This window comes from Hyalella azteca, unplaced genomic scaffold, assembly GCF_000764305.2.
Source record: "Hyalella azteca isolate HAZT.00-mixed unplaced genomic scaffold, Hazt_2.0.2 contig9708, whole genome shotgun sequence".
Lineage (NCBI taxonomy): Eukaryota > Metazoa > Arthropoda > Malacostraca > Amphipoda > Hyalellidae > Hyalella > Hyalella azteca.
Genome location: NW_025939770.1, coordinates 591,747 through 615,993, shown reverse-complemented (window position 1 = coordinate 615,993; position 24,247 = coordinate 591,747). Strand labels below are relative to the sequence as shown.

At 36.5% G+C, this 24,247-nt stretch overlaps 1 protein-coding gene across 1 annotated transcript in view; it reads right to left on the bottom strand.

Moving 5' to 3' along the window:
* Positions 1–583: 583 nt before the first annotated feature.
* LOC108665599 overlaps positions 584–24,247 on the bottom strand; it is a 68,255-nt gene continuing 44,591 nt past the window's right edge. The window contains exons 2-7 of the mRNA XM_018152375.2: positions 13,140–13,215; positions 7,009–7,735; positions 5,394–5,649; positions 4,722–5,018; positions 1,427–1,712; positions 584–1,041 (exon numbers count right to left, since the gene is read on the bottom strand). Of these exons, the coding sequence (XP_018007864.2) occupies positions 860–1,041; positions 1,427–1,712; positions 4,722–5,018; positions 5,394–5,649; positions 7,009–7,735; positions 13,140–13,215 (1,824 nt within the window). The 3' untranslated portion in view covers positions 584–859. The remainder of the gene's footprint in view (positions 1,042–1,426; positions 1,713–4,721; positions 5,019–5,393; positions 5,650–7,008; positions 7,736–13,139; positions 13,216–24,247) is intronic.

The window sequence follows — 24,247 nt, the reverse complement described above, 5'->3', positions numbered from 1 at the left end:
TGATAAAAATTGCAACCGGCGTTAAAAATCAGTTACATGCAGCAAAGTGTTGAAGTTTTATATCGGTGATGTTTATTAAATTCGGAAATTTTGTGATTGTCATCTTTTGACAGCTGTGGAATTTTTTAAAACAAATTGTATGGCTTAAATTTGAAACACCGACTCCCAACTATTCATAATGCATATATTTTGTGTTTGGGACGAACAATTTTGGTTCCACGTTATCGGATAACTTATAAAAAAAAATGTATTTTTGCAATTTTCCACTTCACGAAATTACATAGAATTATTTTCGTAAATAGAAAAATTCATTGAATAAATCGTGAGCCGTTCTCAATTTTTATTCGACTATGGAATACTTTGAGGGGTCCTCTACACATCAATGTATTAGAAGTTATGTTCACGAGCCTAAAATTACATATCAGTCAAAGGCTTTCTTAAATTATGAGCATAAGCACGACATTTCTACAAAATGAAGACAAAATCATGCTGCCAAGCATGCAGGCTGAAATACGATGCTGTAATTACGTACATATATATTTAGGCCGTAGAATTCATTAAAAATATAATTGGCTTCCTTAGCTTCGTTAGGATCCCGGGAATAAAATCATGGATTTACGAGTATATACATTTGCACAATCCTATAAATTCTACTCAATATATTCCACAACAGGATATAATACTCCACATAATTCGTTTCCAATAAATCTACATCTGCGACAAACAATTGAGGATGGCGCGCACGCCTCGAACCCGTTACTTAGAGAATAAAATTGCGGCGCTCACATTCTCACGACCTTATTGGATTTTCCCCGGAAGCGGCTTAGTCATTTATTCACATATGCTCTGGGAACTGCGTTCATCTGCAAGAATTTTCGCTTATTAGACAAGGGAATCGCTGAACAAAAAACGGTCCAGCAGCGCCTGCTGCCATGAAAAGACTTGGGCTGGCCGCTACCAGGCTTAAAATTAACGCCGAGAACGAGCTCATTGTGGCCCCTGAGCTCGAGTCGATCCTTTGAACGGCCGCCGTCTTGTCCCCTGGAAAATACACATTGGATTTGGTCAACATTACTAAAGATTATTCATAGCATATTCGAGTTATGCATAGATAAATCGAACTTATTTCATGTATGTCAATAATGTGAAAAAAGAATGCGTAAATAAGCGATGTGGGAGACACATTTTCTGACATCACAATTCAGAAATAACTAAACAAATATATTTTCTGCTTATGAAGATTGATTTCCTTAAACTGTGACTTTTATCTTTTTTTCTATATGAATTAATTGTTTATTTCAATTCGGTACCCCTTTCCTTCATTCATTTTAAATTAATTAGACATAATAAGGTGCAGCATCCTAGAAAATTTCCTGACGTATATAAATTTTCGAAAATGGCTTCAGCATCAAGATAGAACAACTACCTTCAGTGACAAAGACGAGTGTGGAGGCGGGCTTGGTCTTGGGAGCGTCGCAAGTGTAGTTGCCCGAGTGTCGGTCCTCAGCCAAGTTCATCTGCAGGCGACTCACAGACGCCACGCCCGTGCCGTCGTCTGGGGCTGAAATAAGTCCGTCATCCAGACCCCCGTCGATAAGCTCTACTAGGGGCATCTTGGGTTCAAGGCTGATCGTGAAGTCCGGTCTATCTCGGAGGAAATTCAATAGCTCTCCGTTGTGGTACCAAAACACGTAGTGTGGAGGCGTTGGACTCTGTGGAAGACAACAATTCGATTACAGTGTAACGTCTACTCTCTGGTTCATAGTATTAGTTGATTAGCAGTAGGCCCTCTTCTTGGTCCTTTGGAAGACATCACGAGCGTGACCTTGATGGCTTCTCGTTTTCTTAACCTGGTACAAAATTCTAGATCATATTTTGAGCTTCGTATAAACCTCGAAACACTTTATTGCTGACTTGCCGATATGTAAGGTAGCTAATTTTATTTTATTTTACTTTAATTATGTTACAATTGTTAATTTCGCAAAGCCGTTTAATTTTTTTTTTTTTCAGGCAGATAAGCAGACACAATTCGAGATAGATCAATCAGTTTATGAGTGTTGAACAGTTTCTTCTTAGATCGAAAAGTTGCAGCATTGTTGTGGAATAATTGAAAGCTACTTGAAAGACAAACAAGTATCAAATGTGAATTTTTCATTAAGTTTCATATCCGATGAAGGCATGGTTTAAACATATTCTTTGCCATTGCCGCTATTTCCACTCATAAATCGCAAGAAAGACCATATAAAGTTTCTGTACCCAGCGTAAGCTACACTGCTGAACTGAGGAACTTCTCATTCGAAGTTCAGGCATTGAATACGAAGGCAGCGCTTCCGTTTAGTCCTGAGTGACGTAAATGCCAACCTGCTCACACGCAGAGGAATCTCCGCAATTCGTTGCCCTGACGTTTATTGATGCAAATGCGTGACATGAACCTGAAATCTGCTCCATATTAATGCTTGTACATCACATGTTGCGGCTCTTATTAAAATTTCCTACAAATCCAGCCGAAGTTTGTTATCTTGTCCCACCAAGTAAGAGTATGAAATTTCCGGTAAAGATTTTTTTATGAAAAACACGGATATTAATATTCCAGGAACCAATTCAACATCTAATTTTATTTCATATTTATAAGGATGTGATTTTTAGATTATTTTGCAGATGTCATGCCGGTAAATATTTTATTCATATTTATTTTTTACGAGAAAAATTCGCTAAATCTCAACCCTCCGTCTTTGAATAAACAATGCCTATAAACAATGTATTGAAATTCAACGTCAGAAATTAAATTTCTTTAAATCGAATAAACACATTTAAAGTTTGTACATAACTCCTGATTAATATTTAAATTTTTCTTCAGTACCAATTGATTTTATCTATTTTTGAACCGTTCCATAGGATTATGCAGAATTGAAAACGCAACAACGGGTTTGAGGGCGTCGTTGATCATTTACACGGCGCCATTCAGTCCTCTTTATACAACTGTGCTGCTTAAGCTCTGGCAATATAAAAAGTATCATATCAAAGTGTCATATCGAACTGTCATATCAAAGTGTCATATCAAAGTGTCATATCAAAGTATCATATCAAAGTGTCATATCGAACTGTCATATCAAAGTGTCATATCTAAGTGTCATATCAAAGTGTCATATCAAAGTGTCATATCAAAGTGTCATATCAAAGTGTCATGTCAAAGTGTCATATCAAAGTGTCATATCGAAGTGTCATATCAAAGTGTCATATCAAAGTGTCATATCAAAGTGTCATTTCAAAGTGTCATATCAAAGTGTCATTTCAAAGTGTCATATTAAAGTGTCATATCAAAGTGTCATATCAAAGTGTCATATCAGAGTGCAATATCGAAGTGTCATATCAAAGTGCCGTATCAAAGTGTCATATCAAAGTGTCATATCATTTCCTACGGCTGCAAGAAGTAAACTTTTACTGTTTCATTTCAAGCTGAAAAAATTCAGTAAGTGAGCCATCTCCAAACTAGCGTTTTGTACTTAATTGGATTGTTTTGTACTGGGAGCGCAAGTCAAATTCTCGTTGTCTTTATACGCACATGGAGCTAACGTCGTCATAGCAGAGGCCCAGGGTTACGAGGTACTTGCTGCGGCATAATTAACTTAGGGACTTGAGCTGCAGCAATAAAATTATCACGGCATCATTCGCATCAAGTTAATGAAGGCTGTTGCACACGCAAAGGGCAATGCGCGAATCACTAGGGATCTTAGTCGCTCCTAATTCCACAGAGCAACATTTTTTCTAGGCTCACTGGTCTACTGTAGCACAGATGAAAGCATACTCTTCGTAGTAATGTGGCCTCAAAATTCCTCTTATTCCTCAATATTTAACAGCTTTTCTCATATTATAAACTTTGAGAAATTAATGAATTTTTGCTGAATAACTCTGAATAAAATACAAATTTTCCACGAATTCAATGTTTGGCATAATGTTGCTACGTCAAATTTAGGTTTTCTTTTGGTTTTCATTATTCAGAATACCGAGAGAGTCTCAAATTCTTTCGAAGTTTCTTAAGATTTAGAAAGTTTCGATCAAGGTACGAACGTAAGACGAGTGACTTAAAGCCAAAGTCGTTTAAGCGCAGTGTGTTGAGTCTTTTAGCTATGCTATGTTGGAGTACAGGCGTCATGCCGATTATTGGATTGATGTCAGTAGCCACTAAAAACTCTAGTCTGGCAGGTAACAAAGTTCTTGTTGGTTCCTTGGTAAGTGATGATCTATCGATGCAAGACAAGAACTCAGAGTTGACCGGAAATTAATGGCTTATCAGGTCCCTGCACTGGTTGAGACGCATTCAAATATCACAACGAATTTTAGAGAAGGCATTTGTCAGCGTTTAGGAGAAACAGTGCAGTCAATCGGGTTTGTTTTCGCAAAACAGAATATGGATTTGACATTCAATTTTCGGAACAATTTTTGCCGTTTGTGACACTAAATGATAATTTTGTTTTTAGCTCCTGTGAATTTCAATTTTTGCTGATGAAAATGAATGCATTTTATAAAACTGAGCAGAGATTATATTCAAACACGTTCAGTATATTCATATTAAAGATGTTCATTCAGAAATGAAAGTAATTTTCTGACTGGACTGGTTTCAATTTAGGGTTTGATGAAAGTTACTTTGAAATGATTTCAAATGAAATTTTTAAATATGGGATCTTCTTTGGTATTCTCTCCTGGAATTTCTGAGATCTTACCTTACTGATGATGCATGTGAGGATGATGGGCGAGCCTCTGTTGACGTGGTATTGTCCTCTGCCCGGAATGTGGGCCTCAGGCGTCACGACCCTCAGGTTAACGAAGAGGGAAATAATGCCCGTGCCAGTCGAGACCTGGCATTCGTATGTGCCGTTGTCTTTGGGGAAGGCGTATTTAATATGCAGAGTCCAGTCCTGCGTGCCTGGCTCATGCAGCACTGAGAATCGCGGGTCTGGAGTGTAGAGGTCGTTGCCTGATGTCAGGACGTGCCAGTCGCGGCTCCTGATCCATGATATCTGCCAGATAAGAACGGAAAATTAATCCCACATACAGAAGTCTGTTTCTGATACATCAGAAGAAAAATTTTCAGGTTAAGGATTTTAGCGGAACATGAGTAGAAATTCAGTTGCAGTTTGCCATGTTGCGAATACGTCCCAAAAATGGCTGCACACGTTTCAGGTGTAGGCTGCTAAACTTTTTAATTATTATTATGTAGAAACTCAACAGCATAGTGAACAAAAGTGATAAAAAAATTGCTGCTATTGTTTAACTTGTGGGTATGGCCACTCGTAATCCGAATCATGGGGCTGGTAAAATATTACTTCATAACTATATTTTATAACTATATTTTTAACCATATTTACCTAAAAAGAACCTAAAATGTAACGTACCTGACGGTCGCCCAGATGTCCCACTCTGCAGGGCAGGAAGGCAGCTCCGCCTATCTGTGCGGTTACGTTAGTAACGCTGTTGTTGAGGGCCGCTTCTGATGGACCTCCTTGGTACGTCAAGGTCCAGCGGCCTCCTCCTGAGGCCGCGTCTGCAGACTTGGCGCGATGTTTCTTGACCAAACCGTTAGCCTGGACGCGGCTCTTGGGCGGCGCTCCACCCGGCTTGCCCTCTGGTGTCGATGAGGCTTCTTCTTGACTGAAGACACGAAAGGCATGGAAACAAAATAATTACTATTATTTTAAGCATAATGTTAACTGTGATTACTGTATAACGTATGCAATGCCGATTTTTTTCAGTGAAATTAACTGTTATGTGAAATAAAATGTTAACTGTGATTATTACGCATGCAATGTCGATTTTATTTTTTTGCGATGAAATTCACATCCAAAGAGTGATAATTCCGACGACATATTTTTCGATACAGAATTAATTTCTTATTAGTTCTTCAATGTTATTCGATGACAGCGATTCATCTGGATTGAACAGAATTATGGGAAACTTCAATAATGGAAATTAATTTCGATATTATTTTATATTAATACCGATGAGATTTTTTTATTTATTAATACTGAAATTTTTTGACATTTTTATTTCTTAACAATGAGATATTTTGAGATTCTTATTTCTTAAAACGTATTTGGATAAATTGCAATGCATGCAAACCTCCTCGTTCACATTTTTATAACCGAACAAATGATGATATACTTCTAATGCAAATCCAGGAAAGTTCACTTTGCATAATCAAAAGGTGTATACAAAATCAAGCGGCTATAATAAACAAATTCTACAATGAAAATAAACTCTAAGAAAAAATGTATATTTGTTTTCGAAGCGCGGACTCAGAAATTTCTCTATTTTTTCTGTAATTGTGAAGTTTATCATTTTTATGGACGTTTCAGGCATACCTAGTATTCACGCATCTCACATTTTTGTAAGAGTTTGTATTTTTGTCGCTAAGTTATCAATGTTTGTCGGTGACAAGCGTCGAAGCGTTGAAGACGCACACAATATTTCCAATATCTCACAATATTACACGTGTGCGGTGCGATTTGTGATTCTCATCATATATTTGTTTAGGTTCACTAATGAAATGAAAATGCGCAATAAAATTTAACACACTATTATCCTCAGTTTATTTAATTTTTAGTACTACAATTTCATACAGTTAACCAAATAACATATTAACAAATATTCAATTCATTATTGCATGATTTTTTATATCTAAAACTCTCTCATTATCTCACTGCCAACGAATGCAAAAAGGTGCCGAGAAAGGGAAGAATTATAGAGACGACGTAGAAAAAAAGATCGATTTTGTACGCAACCAATTAAATAAAATGAACGGAATGCTATATAAGTGATAAATTTAATTTTAACAAACTACGAGGTTAAGAAAAATTTTATGATTTTCAATTTAATTTTTTATCTTCGTATTCGCCTTAGTTCAGCTGATATCCTTTTTCAAATTTTAACATATTAGGTTTGAAATAAATGAACTTATGTAAAATAATCGAGTGTCTGAGGCATGTAGACATTATTCATTTTGGGTCTCACCTGATCAGGTTTTGAGTTCTAGCTTGTGGGGCATCGTTCAGCATCATCTCTGTTGCTTCTAATTGAGCATATTTCAGCGACGGAGGCTCTTCCTGATTAGTCTCTGATGCCGGGCTGAAAATTTGACCGTTTTTCTCTGGTGGCGTTTGTATTTTTATTTTATAACTTGTATTCTCTTCGTCTTTTGGTGTAATTTTAGATTCGGTTTTTGCATCATTTTTCACTACCATAACATCTTGTTTCACTTGTGTTTCTAAAGCTTCAGGTGTAGTTAAATGAGAATTTGCTTGTTGACCTGGAGGTCTAACAACCTTCGTAGACACGTGACTGTTATGCATGGAATCTTGGTCGTCAGGGACTGGCTCGTAAATTGATTTGACGTAACCGGATTGCGGGTATTGCGATGTAGATCCCTCGCCATCCGAGTAGAGCAGTTCTGCTGGTCTGTCATCGCTGTAGTCGTCGCCGTAGCTGTACGAAGTTTCGTATTTAGATTCGTAACTTTGGGCTTCCGAGGCGTAGTGCTGATGGAGGTTGGATGCTGATTGTTTGTGGTGACCTTTGACGTGGTGGTGGTGGCCATGAGGGGTGTGGTGCATACGACGTGATGTGTCCATGCGTTCCGAGGCAGCGAAATGTGATGCGCCCGTCTCGTACATGTCAGAGTCGTGGTGGTGACGACGGTTTCTTGGTGGGTGATGGTGGTGGCCGTGCTTCCCTTCACAAACTAAAAGAAAAAAACATGTGAAATTAATGCGACCGGTAATCATTTCAGGTCAAGAGTTATAGTTCAGCTCTAATTAGCAGAAAGTTTGTCGTGCGTGCGAGAGAAATAGTCCAGTTTAACAATAATTGTTACTAAGAATTCAGTTTCAGTTATACCAGGCCTGATGGTTGATCATGCCACAGTTGTTCGATCCAATGTAAAATTTTATTGATGAAGAATAAATTAGAGTCTAATTTAAAGTGAAAAAAAATTGTTAAGTTTCGTATAATAAGTTATACATTATTTGCTATCACATTTACACCAGAAAAAAAGTAATGATAGGGTGCCGTGACTAATGTTGAACTTGTATATAAACTTCAGTACTCAATACTACTTATACTAACATTTTTTGAGCACTACATTCGGACTGTTATTTACTTATATTTCCAACTGTGACAATATTGCTGCTAAAATAAATTTCGTTTAGGTAAAAATGAACTTATATAGCTTGTCAAATAAAGTATCCTCAATTTGTATAATGCAATCTCTACTCTAAATTTGCTCAATTCACTGAAATAAAATTATCATTTTAATAAGTCTACCTCATCAATACATTGAGTGACGTTGTGGCGCATTAGTTCGACTAAACTTCCTTTATATTTGCATTACCAATGCGATTAAAAAAAATTCCTGTCTCATAAATGCTCATTTTTGGTAGTAAAATTCATTTATTATTTATACCACACGTTTCATGACAAAAGCATACTGTATTTCATTGTGTTGCGGAAGAATAATTATCGGTTTAATGCAACTCATACATACAGTCAGAGTTAACGGAAATTTCTCTGCAAATGAATGACTTTGGAACTTAACACTCCTCGATGAACTTCACTAATTTCAAAGGCAGTTTTGCTTACATTCTTCGTTCTCCAAATTTCAAAACACGCAAGTGGACCCATGCATAGTACCATATTTCATAAAAAAAAACAGCCACAACCAAGTAAGAACATGTGTTAAGCAGCTAGGAGGCAAAAGTAAAAGTGACATATGATAAAAGTACGAGTAAACGGTTATTTATGAACTAAATCCTCGTTATGAACTTTAAGTTCGTTTTAATATCCGTAACGTATCAAACATTTCCCTTTACACCTTCCTGCAATTCAAAATAATTCGAAAATCTTGTAGCACCAAGATATTGGTGGCTGTAAGAAATAACAAAAAGAATCTATTGTGAGAAATTCCTCATTTCCCACCGTTAATTAGTATATATGCTAGGGTTTGTTTATAAGATCCATTATTAACCGAATTATCTTACTTCTAGAATCCGATTCTCTATCTTAAGCCGAAGAATAAGTATTACCAGTAGTCTAAATCAGGGGTTCTGCCGCGGATCTTATCAGTCCTCATCAGCATCACTTATCGATTGTATCAAATTATATGTGCCGCCAGTGACAAAATCTGTGTTAAATCAAATCCAATTCAAAGTGGTAAATCCAATCTAGATTCAAAAGATTAACATTTCTGCAGTTTTCATTGCCGATTGCCAGTCATATCAGCCATACAACCGTTCGTCAACTTACCTGCATCAACGTTCAAGTATCTACCATCTTCCTTTAAACCTGTTTCTCTATCCCTTGGTTTGTGTGAATGTCGTTTGAATTTCGTTTTGTTTATTTTTTTTTTGCCCTATTAAATTCATTGATTCAATCTGTTGGGAAGTTGGACTTAGTTTAAGTGCTACAATTCAAATTAATTCTAAATCAAACTTAATTTTGTAAATTTATTCAGGATTTATTATAAATCAAATCAAGCTATTCAAATTTTCAGTAGTTTTTGCTCAAGAAGGGCGTTTCTTGACGTCACTTGCAAAGATCACTGTTTAAATCTTAGTCTTAAGTCTTTATCTCAAATTTCTCAAGCATCAAAACCTTCTACTGTTCTAGCTATTTTTCTCGTCCAACTTCCCACCCCTTAAACTGATTTCCGCTATTTTCCTGCATTATTCTACCTTCAATAAGTGATCACCACACTGGGCATTTAAACCTCAGGTTTGTTGTGGTTTTTCTTTGCAAATAAATTGACATTTTTTTTATTTATTTTGGCTATAATTTGCTACCTCGTAATTTCGCAAAATTTATAATTTTAACTTGTTTCTTCTACAGTATACATTAACCCGATCCTGAAACTGGCCGGCCTTACGTTATATCTACGTCACGTGTTCTGTCAACCATCAACCTTCAACTTCTCTTATACCTTTTTGGATTCGGCGCTCTTCGACTAAATATTTTCGCCATTACTATGAAGCTAAACCATTCGAACTGAAACTCAAGATGATTCTGTTTGATGAATTAAAATAAAAGTTTCCTTGATTATTTCTTTAACTACCTGTCGATTGTGTGAAAACCTCACACTATACAGTCGAAAATGTCTTGAGAAACTCGTGTATAATCTTGGTAGAATAATCAGAAAGGTCATCATTTTGGCACCAAAACTAATGTGCCCCGAATCATCCGCTTATGCGGGTCCCTTCAAATGTCGCCGCATTAAAAAAAGTTACGAGAAATACGAACCAATTCTAACTATTCATGACGAGGGGATCTTCCGTCCAAACCAGACTTATCAATATTAATTTGAATCACATGAGGTTCACCTGAATTCTCAGACCAAAAATTTTGGTTGTAATCATCTTCGATTTTAAAATCGTTTTCATAGGCCAATAATTATTCTGTTCAACATTTAGTCTATTTTCCAAGCAAGTTGAGCAAATTTGATGGCAAAATTCATGAGAATATGTATCAAAAAGCGTGTCAGCCAGTTAGCATTCATCGAATAGCTGGGTGCGAGCTACCCAGAAGATATTCTTGTCTATTTACCTTCACTGTGTCACGAGAAAGTACATTCCAAGCTCGCTCTAAATACGCTTTACTGCAAAAAAGTTTCATGATTGCTACATTGCGTGACATAACGCAATTAAACTTCCCGAAGGCTTTTCTTAATACCAGTTAATAGCCAAAAAATAAAACTTTCGATATTTGCTCAGTGCCGACAAGTTGCCTTATATTTTGCTAATGCCAACACATCGTCGGGTACACTTTGTCATCTGGGTCACGTTCCGCTGTAAAAGGTCCAATCGTACAAGGAGTAATGCTACCCACGACCTCGGGTGTTTATACGAAGCCAGAGGGATAATGTGTCGTAGCCAAAACCCAACTTCCGATCAGTACATTGGCACGGCATTTGCCCATGATGAATGTGCTTGTTTTTTATGCTGGCGTCAATAGTCATTAGTGTTCCACTTTAAGCGTTGAACTGGGAGTAATTTTTTAGTCTCGTCAGGTTGGAATACACGCGATATTTTTCGTTCATAATTATTTTTCACCTATGCAGGCATCAATGACAAGGAATTTTATACCGTTCAGCCTGAAAATTTTCCCAAAATCCTCACAGAGTTTTAAGGAAATGCCAATGAGTTAGAATTAAATGACAAACACTAATGCTCAGTAAGTGGATACAATGCAATGAATATCAGAGAGTTTGAAATGCGTTGTTTCTAGTGGGGCTTGCATCTCTTCGACTTACAATTCTTCAAAGAAATTATGACTTGCAAAAATTTAAATTTTAGTAAAGTTTTCTTGTAAAATCAATCAACGGACAAATAGTTTCTATCAATTCATTGATTAGTTCGGATATTCCGGTATTTATTTCGTGCTCTATACTGCATAATTTATGCTCAGTCGCTGTTTTGATCATTTGCAAAACAATGGGTATGAAATTTCTCTTTTTTTATGGCATTACCAAAAAACAATAAGTTTTTATTCTCGTTATTCGGTCTTCAGTGTCGTTGTACTACAAAATTTCATAATAATTGTCTACTTTTTAAAATAAATTGTGACCAACTCACATCTAGATCCAAGAGGTCAGCAGTTGGCAGCTTTGATATAAGAATTGTGAAATTATTTTATCTGAAATTATTTATCTCCGCTGAGAGGAAAATTGCTGTCGTTCAGAAATTATTGCTGGTTTTCAAAGTTTTAAACATTAAAATGTTCACTGAGGCTTATGTTAGCAGTTTTTGCGGCGTCTTTGCAATGAACTGCTCACAAAAGCTGACTCAACACTTCCTGAATTCCATTTGAGAGACCGCTTATCCAATCTCCAAACGAGCAAAAGAAAGCTAGACCGGAATTGCAAGCGAAACTGCAACTGTTCTGTATTTTTCCCAGCTTTGAAATACAGGGATCTGAGCTTTGAAAATTACAAGGGGAAAGTATAGATTAAACTATGGTGAGCGTTTTCCAATGATAAGTAAATTCATGAATATTAATATGAAATATAAATTTGCTGACCTTATGCTTGGAACTTTTCTTTACTGTGATGATCAGTCTCCTTTGAAATTTAAACACGAAATTTACAATATAATTTTTTAACGTCATAAATTTGACAACCGTTTTTCTGGATTACAATGAACTACAGTAGCAATTTTCAAAAAATTAACTGTGATTTTTTTTTAAATATTGTTTGACATCAGCTGAAAGTTAAAGCAATGGAACCAAAAATTTTCAAAATATTCACAGATTGCGTGCTCGCTACGAAATTCCACAGACAGTTTATGGCAATGCAGTTGAACCTGAAAAAAAAAAAAGAAGCACACCTGAGGTTCATCCAATGTCTGGCAATAAAGGCTGATGATTTATTCAGCGTTCCGGCTATTTTTTAAATGAGTATCTTCTTTTTTCATCAGAAATGTTCTGGGCGAGGCCCCTGATTGCGTAATCCATGCTAATTGGTGTTGGCGTGAGGCTTAAAAAGGATCTCTTTGTTAACGTTTCAAACGTGAAATATTTCAGTCGACGGTATTTCTGTTAAATTGGTAGTGAAGATTTGTTTGATTCCTCGCCAGAATGTTTTTCTATTGATTCCAGAAGGGACTGAATTACAATAAGTAAATCCAGATTCATGCGGAAATGAAGAAATTCCATTTAGGTACACGTATCATTATTCATAGTGCAACTGACCCAAAAAAGTTGTTTTCACTAACACTGATCCTCTATTTTTCGTCATTAACTACGTTATTCTTGTTATTAACCAGCCAGGGTAGGTGCATGATCATTTTCGTAAGCAACATTCGTTGCACTAAATTATTATTAGTTTGCTTCTAACGGTCTAACGCTTAAAAAGATCTAGATGGCAAAGCTTCTGAAATTGATGCACATATTCACTGCTCGAAACTGAACGTATATATGAATATTCTAAAAATTGTTTGCGAAGAATAGGTGAATCGTTAACTCGATTTGTTTCTCCCCTTTACTTACTTTTTATCGCTGCTGTGCAAATGAAAACAAGATGACACTTCATTATCGTACCCTGCGACGTAAAAAAGTTATTTAAACATATTGCGCATCTTTAATTACAGGAAATTCCTCACCTGCGACAAGAAAACATACGAGCACAAGCAGCAGCACACACGGGCATTCCCTTCCGTCCTTGCCTCGCAGCCCCATCTGCGAATAAGAAAAATCAACATTATTCTCTATTGACAAATTAAACATGGATACAAAAAATCGCTATTGGAAGGATGGTATTTCAATTATGCTGCTATTCTTTTAATGTTTTTCTATGAATAATTATTCGCGGGGGTAACGTTAGTTCGAGCAAATTTATATGATCGCTATCATCAGATTCGCTTTAGTAATAATCAATTTCCGAAGGTTGTTGTAAAAATCATGTTAGTTAAACTTACTTATACACTCTCTTAAACTTGTTAATTACAAAATGTTTCAAAATTTTTTAAATACTCGAATTAGTCATTTTGTATCGATATCTGTCAAATTTTCATTGATCTCACAGCCATTGATATGAATGAGAGCGATTTACTCTAAAGTGGTTTTTAATACAATAGAGAGTTCTTGTCATTATTCTTCAACTGCACATAATTTCATAATTCAAATTAAAATTTCAAAAGACTGCAGTTTGTTTCGAATATGAAAATTATTACCTCTATAGTAGTATTACAAACTTCACAACAAACTCAAATTTAAAAAATTATTTTATTTCCATTGTAAATTAAATCGATGACATAAACGAGTCATGTAATTGCGTCATATAATAATATGACACAATAACTTTTTCACTCTGCTGCGTGGTAATTGATGCGGCGTACAGAAAACTGAGCAGATGTCGACTAATTAGGAGGATCATTGTCGTATTTGCTGCAAAAAACAATAGGATCTTTTTCTTCCGTTATAAGTGCTAATTGGGTTATAATTCAATGGGATGACAGCTGTGTCAAATATTTGTGTAGCAACATTGCTGTTTCATTGTTTTCTTATTGGAGAAAAATTGTTAGCAGTTTTTAAAGTAGCGCCTTTGTCTCTGCTACGTTGCTGGAAACTTCAAGCGATTGACTACCTTTATAATTTTGTAGACTTGTAATCTAGTGTTATTCGTTTAATAGTGGAGGTACAATCAATTTTTAATCTTGTTCAAATGTTCAAGCATACTCACATTCTCATCCGATCTTCCGTGCAAACTAAACAGACGGAAACTGAATGGTTTTCCTTACCAATTCGATTACACTATAGAGTTAGTTACGTAAACCCTCAAAATTTTCGCAATGTGTATTAGGTTTAAGTTCGATTTATTTCATATACAACTCCAATTGTCTCGCACTTCTGGTTCTAAGGGAAAAGCTAATGATCGCGCAATAACATGACTTAATTGCATTACCACGACATGCATCGATGGCCATAATGTCCCACAGCGGAAAAAAAATAAATAATTGCTCTATGGAAACTATGTTATATGATGCAAATAAATGTTGTTTCCAGACGACTGAAGGTGCCCGGAGAATAACGAGTCCAGTAATTGGGACACGGATAAGTTGATTAATTTCGAAGTTCAATGGAAACGACAGCGTTTGACTGGCCATGTGGGTGACCTGTTTGCTGATTGGTGGACCGAAGTGAAACACAAACTTTAAGTTGATTGGTTGGTGCTGGTGATTGCACAGATTTGAATAGATATACCTATCAAATTCATTAATGAGGTCATCACTGCGTGCTGGACTCGAAGCTGTGGCAGGATTTGCTGAATTGTCGCACAGTTAATTTGTATCACTTCGAATCCATAAAAATTATTGTGCAATTTACAGCTTCACCAACAGGTTCATCGATTCTTTCATTAACGTTCGATGACAGCACCAACAAAGAGATTTTTTTCCTAAATTAAAGTCTATTATTTTATTTAGTATAGTGTAAAAAATGTCGAATCGGAAAAACTATTTAAAACGTATTCACTAAAAGCCATTGATAACATATAGTTTGAAATTAACGACTATTCGGAACAACGCCGTTGCGTGAATGTAATATATTTATGACAATGGTAATACATTTGCGATCTGCTTCAAAACACAGGCAATCTGAAGCACTTTAATATTATAATTACGAATGAACAATGATAATAAAGTATTATTTTCATTCCATGCCACGTTATTTCAAGTCCGTTTTTGAAGAAAGAAGAAATTTCCAAGCCTAATTAGGCAGCAAAGTCTTTGTGAGCGCCATTCTTTGAAAGAAAATGTACATTCTTTGGCGCTCGAGGCTGAAAGTCGCTCAACGGGAATGCCTGCCCGCTGACCAATTAGAGTAAATTCACGAAATTTCCTCGATTTACACGTGAGAATTCGTGAAACAGGTGCTTGATCGCCGAACGAGAATTTATCTATTGAGGTAAAATTTGGAATATCGATTTTCAAGATCACTTCAAAGTTAAATCTATGACAAATGCATGCCCAAAGAATAAATTGGCTAAATTTTTGCACAATTAAAATTTTAATTCATGATTTTTTTTCCGTATCTGCACCTGAAAAAAGTGGTCAATTAAACGATTCGTAGCAATTTCGACGGAATAGGTAAAATTGCTCTACTTCTGAATTTCTTGATACAAAATTCAATAAATAAAGTATCTTCAGCGCATTTTCTCATTCATGGAAAAAATGCACTATTGTGCTCGCCATGTCCGTCCGTCCGTCCGTCCGTCCGTCTGTCTGTCTGTCTGTCCGTCCGTCTGTCCGTGACCTCTAGTTTTCGTCGACGAGAAAATGCGCTCTCTGTCACTCACTGCAGTGAGTACAGAGTTATATTTTTTTTACTTTTTGGGAGTTATTTGCAATTTGTTGCTTCACTATTGTGTGCTTAATGTGAGAATTGCATTGAAGCAATTGGCCATTTTTTACATGGTTATTCAAATTATTTGGAATACAGTTCCAGCATTACGTGCGACTTGTATCTTTTGAATATGGATCATCTCCCCAGAATTACTTTCTGTTACGAAAATATATTCTCGAAACAAAAAAAATTTTTCCCATGCTAATATATATAAATGTGTAACTTTATGAGTAAAAATTTCTTCTAAAAATGAGCCTTTTTACCCAACGTTGTTCGAAGTTATAAGGTATTTGTCATGCATGCTTCTTTTTACTTCAGGAAAATTAGGCGCATCAGAAAAATCTCAAAGTTCAGAAAAGCTTTACCAATTCATTCTGGGAAATTTCCATTCAAACAAGAAATTGGCGAATGCTCTTGGAAGCGTAAGCCCTCATATAAAATAACTAACCACTTTTCGATCGAATCAAAATTCATACATTGTCCAAGATTGTTCCACGATAACAATCTCTGAACTGAAAAGAAGTATTGAACAATCACACTCATTTTACCAGGAAACTGCATTTGAAGTTTGCAGCAGGCAACTATTCATTAATTAAATAGACAAATAGTATAGAAGATGCAGAACGCGTTTCACGCTACGACTTCAATACTATCAGCTTTGCGAGATTGGATCATGTGAACAGGATTCCGTTCTAGTGTAGCCATCGCCTTTGAAGCTCAAATAATGAGAGGTTCCGGCACGATGCCTTTGTGCTTCCGACACATTCAGCCTCGCCATATGCAAGCTTTAATCAATTCGCCACGCGTGCAGTCTCACTGCAACGCCTTTCCCCAATCTCACCGGGGTCATCATATAACTCTGAATCTTGCAGAGAAAAATTACAAAATTTGGAATTGTGATTCCCCGCGAAAATAAACAAATCAAGTCTATTGCAAATTCGAAAAAAGTGGCCTGCTCTGAAGTCGAAATTTCATCATGGAGAAGAGTAGACTGGTAAAAATTATCTCAACATGACTACATTTTTTTAAGGTTTTCCAAATTTCGTTAAAACTTTAAGTTTAACTTAATTTTTTTCAATAAATTTCATCGATTTCTTGCCTGCCTTTTGTTTAATCATTGATAGTGTCATTCGGAATTCTCTGTCTGAAGTTCTGTGCACCGAGACCACCGCGTGCAGTTGCGATCAAATAAGCGCCGTCGGGAGGTGCATGTCCGAGATAATTGGTCTGTTCACGCGAGCGACGGTCCTGAATTTGCAGCCAACGTGCTGATTGCGTGGCGTGACCGGCGCGGAATCTTCCATCTAGTGACCTGTGTAATTTTCACGATTTCGGTGTCTTTGTCAGTGACACGTGCTCATCCGTCCTGCGTTTTCATGGAACGAATCTGTTTTGCTTATTTTTAATACAATTTTTTATCTCGCTAGTTGCATTAACTTCATTATGACTACAGCGAAAAAATCGCAAAAGTCCTTTGCAAAAATAGTTGTAACTAATTAATGCTTAATAATAATATCAGGCAATTTTACGATTTTAAATTCTATGTATAAAAATTTTTGTCGCAAAATAATTGATATTGCATGATTTATTTCAAGCATAAGAGCAATATTACCTTCGCGTATGACTCAACTCCATGATGCAGTCGCAAAGCTGAAATAACTCGATTAAGGTTCGATCTCGTGTCCGGTTTCCATGCAGTCTTTCCTAAGCACTTAAATTCAATCATTGGTTTGAATAAATGGGCCGTTAGTGAACATTACAACGATCGTTAACGCCCACTGCTACTGCCTATCAAGGGCGAAATATCATGCGAGGAAAGCACCAGCCTACCCTCGACTAAGGATGTTTTTATAAAGGAAATTGCAGTTTTCAGCAGCCATTAAAACTGTCAGTGCGACGCAGAAGTCCTACCTTGTGTAAATCATAGGATTCTTGGGGATTTGCTTGCATAACGGCTTGAGCTTGTGAAATAAAAGAATGGAAGCAAGATATATAATTCTGAATAAGGAACGCAGGGAAATCTTCCAGCTTACTTAGACTGAGTTTGCACAGTAATTTTGAAACTTATTAATCATTTGTGCCGAAAAAAGAAAAAATATACTTAAATTTTACTTTGAATTAATTTTCGGGGAAGGCAAAGCCTCAAAATTTGTTTTCGTTTAATTTGCTTTTCGAATTCTCATCAAGAAAAGTTTAATAATCAACTAGAACGCCACAAAATGAAAGGAACTTCATTACTGAGTTAATTAATTCATTCTTCAATAAAATAACGAGACATCATTTACCTGCCAAGTCGAGAACTCAATTTAATTACGCAATTATGTAGCGAGCCACCAAAAGCCAGACGACTTCTTGAACATTTGAGAGACTGCATTCAGAACTCAAATATATTGCAACTGAAATTGTTCACTAAATTCTCGTTTGACTGACACTAAATAAAATCATGCAATTTCAGTGCGAAACTATATTTGAAGCCACGGCTGCATGTCAAAAAGAGGCAAAATTAAAATATTTGCTCTCATTGTTCAGAAATTCGTTGGAATTGACGACTGTTACTGAACCCAAATATTGTTATGCATCGCCGCTAGTTTGGCGAGTCAAGACCTTAGGTAAGCCTGTCCAACAAATATACACACCCCGTTGAGAACTAAACAACAACACTTAATGCCAGCGCTTCAGGACACATCAAGATTAATTCGACCAGCGACGATCCTTACTCAGAACATTGGCCAGCAAGCAAGGTTGTTGCCACGGCCATGCTCTTGGGAAAGCAACGCAAAATCACCCGATGCAGGCAAACAGCCTTGCAGAGAGGAGCCAGAAGGCAGCCGAGATCATATGCTTCTCATGACACAATGTGATTAGAACGCAGTGAGATGGATCGTCTTGGAAGAGATCCACTCAAGAACTTGGTGAGCCAAGGCTGCGCACAGATGGGTTGTTCTTTGGTGATAATAAACTCGTCTATACTGTATACTAAGGGTTGATATTTTTAGTATACATCATAAAGTTTTATTATGGTTCAAAGTTGCGAATCTCATATGCAGGTTTTCTCAACTATACTAAATAACTACAAGTTTAAATAGTTTAGTTGAGACCACTATTACGGTAAATCATGTGTGTTTAGTTATTTGACCGACGAAATGTAAAAACAATTCAAAAAACACTTGTCTAATATCGTACAAAACCTTTGAAAAATAGCTAAAATAATTTGTTTTAGGTCTTTCAAGGTCAAATCAAATCAACTCAAAAGTCACTCATCCAAATTCATCACAAACTCCAATTAAGTAAAATTAAGGGGCGAGCAAAATGATCGATATGGGAGCTCATTTTCTATCCCGGCTCATTTTATCCTGAGTATCATAATATTCTGTTGCTCATAGTATGATGGATTTCCATTGCGAACTGAAACCCGAACGCATCGCTTCAGCAATGGCTCAATGGTCTACTGAAGAATTGTATACTTTCCTTCAATTTGATATCAGGGGAAAACTTTGGGCAAGATTCTCTCCTATCGCTGTCAGAAATAAAACTTTCCACACTTGATGTTGGTTACAATGGACCACACGTTAGCTATGTATTATTCACTCAATAGCTTAATGCTCCAGTCACGACAAGATGCCTGCTCTATAATGACGTCCCTTTGCTGTCACCTGCAGTGCTCTGCAGCTCAGAGACTCAAATGAACTCCTAGCTGTTATAATCTCGAGTGTTCACGTGTCTATAGAGGCTAATGACATAACCCTTTATATAAAACGTGTCCTGAGTCAAGCGAGAAACGTGCTACAAGGCTGCACAATACTTGCAAACAATCTTTAATTGTAATAGGTTTTGAAGCAATGATCATCGGTCGTAATGTCACTTCTGGTTTAAAGATACGTAGCGGCCCAACTACACATAAATAATGGCTGATTTCTCGTCTGCCATTGGTAGGTTTAGCCGTCGATGATTGGCTGACGAAATTTCAACCTTGTAAAAATTCTTTGTATTACGGCCTAACACTATGAAAAAGTTTTCCTTTGACTAATTCGCGACACTTATTTACTGCTTCAATTTAATTTCCCCAACGTAATTTCTTATATGCTGTTTATGTCCGGAAGAGCAAAGAAAAAATTAATTATATTTTCTCTGGATGTTAGTGCAAATTGTGATACCCATATAAAAATTCTTTATAAACCAACGTTCACTGCATTAGGCCTCATTTAAATTTTAGTGAAATGAGTACTGGAAATTCTCGAGGGTAAATATGGGCGGATGATCATCAGAGTTTCCTCGATTAATTATTCTCGCCCTCAATTATGTTTTCTATTTCATTTGATGCCAGAAATAGTACAATAAAAAGTTTACTATAACAACGTTCAATAACAGGAAAATCCTTCTTATTAACAATGATAGCGTCGTTTCAATACAAAAATTACTGCGAAATCGGTCACTATATTCTTTTACGTCGCAAAGCGGACTGCTTTCTCTTGTACGCTCTGAATGGTTTCAACGCATTGTTATTCGAACGCTTGATCAAATGAGCAGCGAAAACAGACTCTAACGCAGTTGCCAATTAAATTCTTTTCCAAAATGCTGAAAAAAACACGATAATTTTATTTATAATGAGAAATAACACATTAGTAGAGTTGTCAGAATTTTTCTACCAGACTGATATTGACCAGAAATTCATTGAAAGAATCATCATAAAAAACACTCTAGCTTCGAAAAATTTCAAATGCTTCCTGCTTCTTACGTGCACAAAATTCAAAGTAATCCAGTAAAAGCAGCAAAGTCAATACAAGCATCCTTGCATTTATATGACGCAGAAAGGCAGAGATAAAGAGGCAAAGAGGTTTTCGGAGTGCTAAGCCGATTTGCCTAAGAAAGAAAAGCATTGATCAAATTGCCTCATGGCTGTCTAACGCAAGGCTGGGGCTTCAGGCTCGACTGCACCGTAGCTCTCAGCCTAGGTCGCGGTTGAGCAAGCGCCGCTGCTTCAGGATGCAGGATGAAACGCTTCGTTTGCTTCCAGGGCTCAGATGTTAGTTCGGTATCAACACGTGCGTTTATGGTCTGGTGGAGATTCAATTCACATGTTCTAGGCTGAAGGTACAATAAACGCGCTCAGAGGTTGAGTGGAGATCGAGGTTGCAAATTTTATGTGACGTTGAGCTTAGAGGTACAACTTTAATATCAAAAGCAAAGATTTAGCCCGAGAGCTTGAACGATTACAGTTATATCCTAGAAAACACCTTTCAGCGAAAATTGAAATTTTAATTTGTATTCAGGTAGGATTTCAATACAGATTTTTAGTCATAAATAACTGACCATGTGTTTTCAGAAATTCTATTCATTCATGCTATTTTATTCGCTTGGTTATTAAGAATCAATTGAATGCCGCTCAAATATAATCTACGTTCATTCATTGCTGTTTCAATGTTGGAAGGCCGAAAATTATTTCCTGAAATTAAAGTCGGCTGAAGCACAATATTCGTAAAACCAACAGTTTGTTGGGAATTGATCTCAAAAACTGCTATACTTTTAAGCAATTTTGGGAACAACAGAAGCGACATGTTCTCCGTGGAGGAAAATTGAATGACCAAAATTATTGGTCACTTTGGTGCGATGAACCAACTGTGGGCCGCTGGATTGACAATGATCAGTAGCCAATGTTAGATTACTCAATATTACCCCGTGCTTTTTGGTTATTGCAGTGTCTTCCCATTGAAATATTTTGAACTTTTTTCCCAAGGACACGATTTGGCCGCTTTTTAGATTCACTTTTCTTACACTTATTTCGTATTCCTGAGGAGGCTTTACCCTAAATCTGCTCGGTGAGACACGCCGTCCAGGACCCATGCAAATCGCTGAGACTTTCTTGGCGATGAAATTCGTTTGCAGCCTCGAAATTTTCCGAGATTGACTGAGCGTGCCCGAGCTGCAAATTGCTGCAAACAAATATATATGATTTGAGCAAAAGGACATTTCCAAGCTAAACTCTTATTCTGTTCAACTTTCATCGTAGATAAAAAAATTTTCTATCTTATCTCATCGCATCTTTTCCCTTATAGAATAGACAATTTTCGTACCTTTGTGCGATATTGCATCGCATGGTATTTCAACGAATGAATACTTTTTTTAAACGAATAGTTTTTGCAATATGTAGGTATGGAATGAATACATTGATTGATGTGTTTCAGCATTTATCTCGGTCTGTTAATTAGTGATGGTGTTAATTAAGTAAGAATGAATGTTTATTCATGTTCCTAGTTTTTAATGTTTGTTCATTCATCTTTATGCATTTGTACATTATCAGACAGAATTTTACTAATCCTGGACCAGGCCTGCTATATAATTACATTTTATTTAGCTTTTTTTATTGTGTAGGCATAAGTCTAAGTGTCTTTATGTGTATGTTTGGACTGTAGAGGCACTTTCCTTTACCGTATTCTCACTTGGGTCGCCCAACTTGAGAAAATATACATTAAAAACTCGGAATTCCAACAAAATTTGCGCATATTTTTGAGGAGTAACTGCAGAATGTAAGATAAACTTTCCGCTGACAAGCGTCTTGCCTAGAGTTAGATTGTTCTTAGACAGCGAACAAACTTCAATATCTCCAACCTCAATGAGCATTAATAATTGAACTTTGTTTATTCCTGTTGTTTCATGCAGCCATTTCCTTTCATTATCGCTCAAACGTCAAGATGCCTTGTTCGAAATTTTACCGAATGTTTCAATTGTCCTTTACAACTGCTCAACATTTATTTCAGTGTCCTCTTGTTTAATTTCGACACACGAAAATTTGTAATTCGAAAAAAAATGTGAGTTGAATAGCTTCACTTGGGCCACGATATTCCTGTATTTAACAACTTTATTTTGCCTAACTTGTTTCCGAATGGTGAGCATTATTTTTTTGCCGTCTTTGCTTAAACTTGGGTGGCACTGTTGCAAACTGCCTCGCATTTCCGAACTAGCCGCCAACAAGCGTTTACATGCAAATCGGAGGACCGCGTATTCGATTCCAAGCTCGACTTGCCTGGCAATCTGAAGAAAGAACTGCATGCCTTTAAGGTATGTGCGTCACGGTACTGACTTGGTAATAGAGTTTGAAGGCGACAAGGTGAATGTGGCTTAATTCTTGGTGTATTGATTTCTTCATAGCATGATCGATGTTCAGTCATCATTTTAATGCGTGAATCATAATGAATTTTTTTTTAATTATCTATGCATATAAAACAGGAGTTTAATTTTACTATTATTTTCCGTATTCGATTTATAGATCAGGATTTATCGACACGTCCTAGCCCTTGTTGTATAAATCACCGAAAAAAATCGTTGCCGTTCAAAATTTCCTATAGTGAATTATTGCTCGAAAGAGATTTCTGTCATTAGCATAGAAGCCTCAAACCACCTTATAAATATTTTCTGAATTTTATAAAGGCCATTCTAAAAATGAGGAAAGCATAGGTCATAAATAAGCATGAGCTTTTACGACAAAATTTTCTCAGAACTAGTATATGATTTGCCAGTTGCCAAAATACGAACTTGAATATACGTCCAGGACTCGTAATAAATGATTAATTAATGTTACTACGCTCATCACATTCAAAACGTCCAGAATTTGTGATGAATAATTAATTTTTATCACTACGCGCATCATCATAAAAACACACAAAATTTTGTAATATATGACAGATTTATGTTGCAGTGAGCATCATCATCAAAGACGTCCAGAATTGGCAGTAAATAATTTGTTTATGTTACTAGTCTCATCACCGACAAAAACGCCCAGAATTGGCAGGAAATACTTTGTTTATGTTGCTAGTCTCATCATCGTCAAGTCAAAAACGTCCAGAATTCCTAATAAATAGTTAATTTATGTTGATACCATCATCACCACTCAGGCTGGAGCCCATCCGATTCTGGTCACTACCAATCGACGGACGCAAACTCTATTGATTCTCTCAATTTTATTGCCCGGCAGCTTGGCTCCACGGGCTGATCTCATATTGATGAGTTTTATGCACCACTCTCTCTAATTAATGTGGATTTATCGGTACAGCTTTCGCCAGAGCTTAAATTTGGCGGCCGGCAATGGGGTGATATTTTTCTATTAGATCCTAGGAGCGATAAGGCTGAGTTTATCACGGGCCCCGTCAACAAAATTATTGGATTATCTCCCCATCATCGACATTAATAACGGTTAGAATTAATTTTAACGGTTAGAATTTATTGCCTAAGAATGTGGAGAATTTTGCAACATTTGAATCTAGAACATTCAGGACAGCTTAATGCATACGTTTTATGTCAGAAAGTTTTTGTTCACAAATCATGTAATCTATGTGCTCAAACAAATTTTATTTTAGGCTGCTTTTGAGATTGT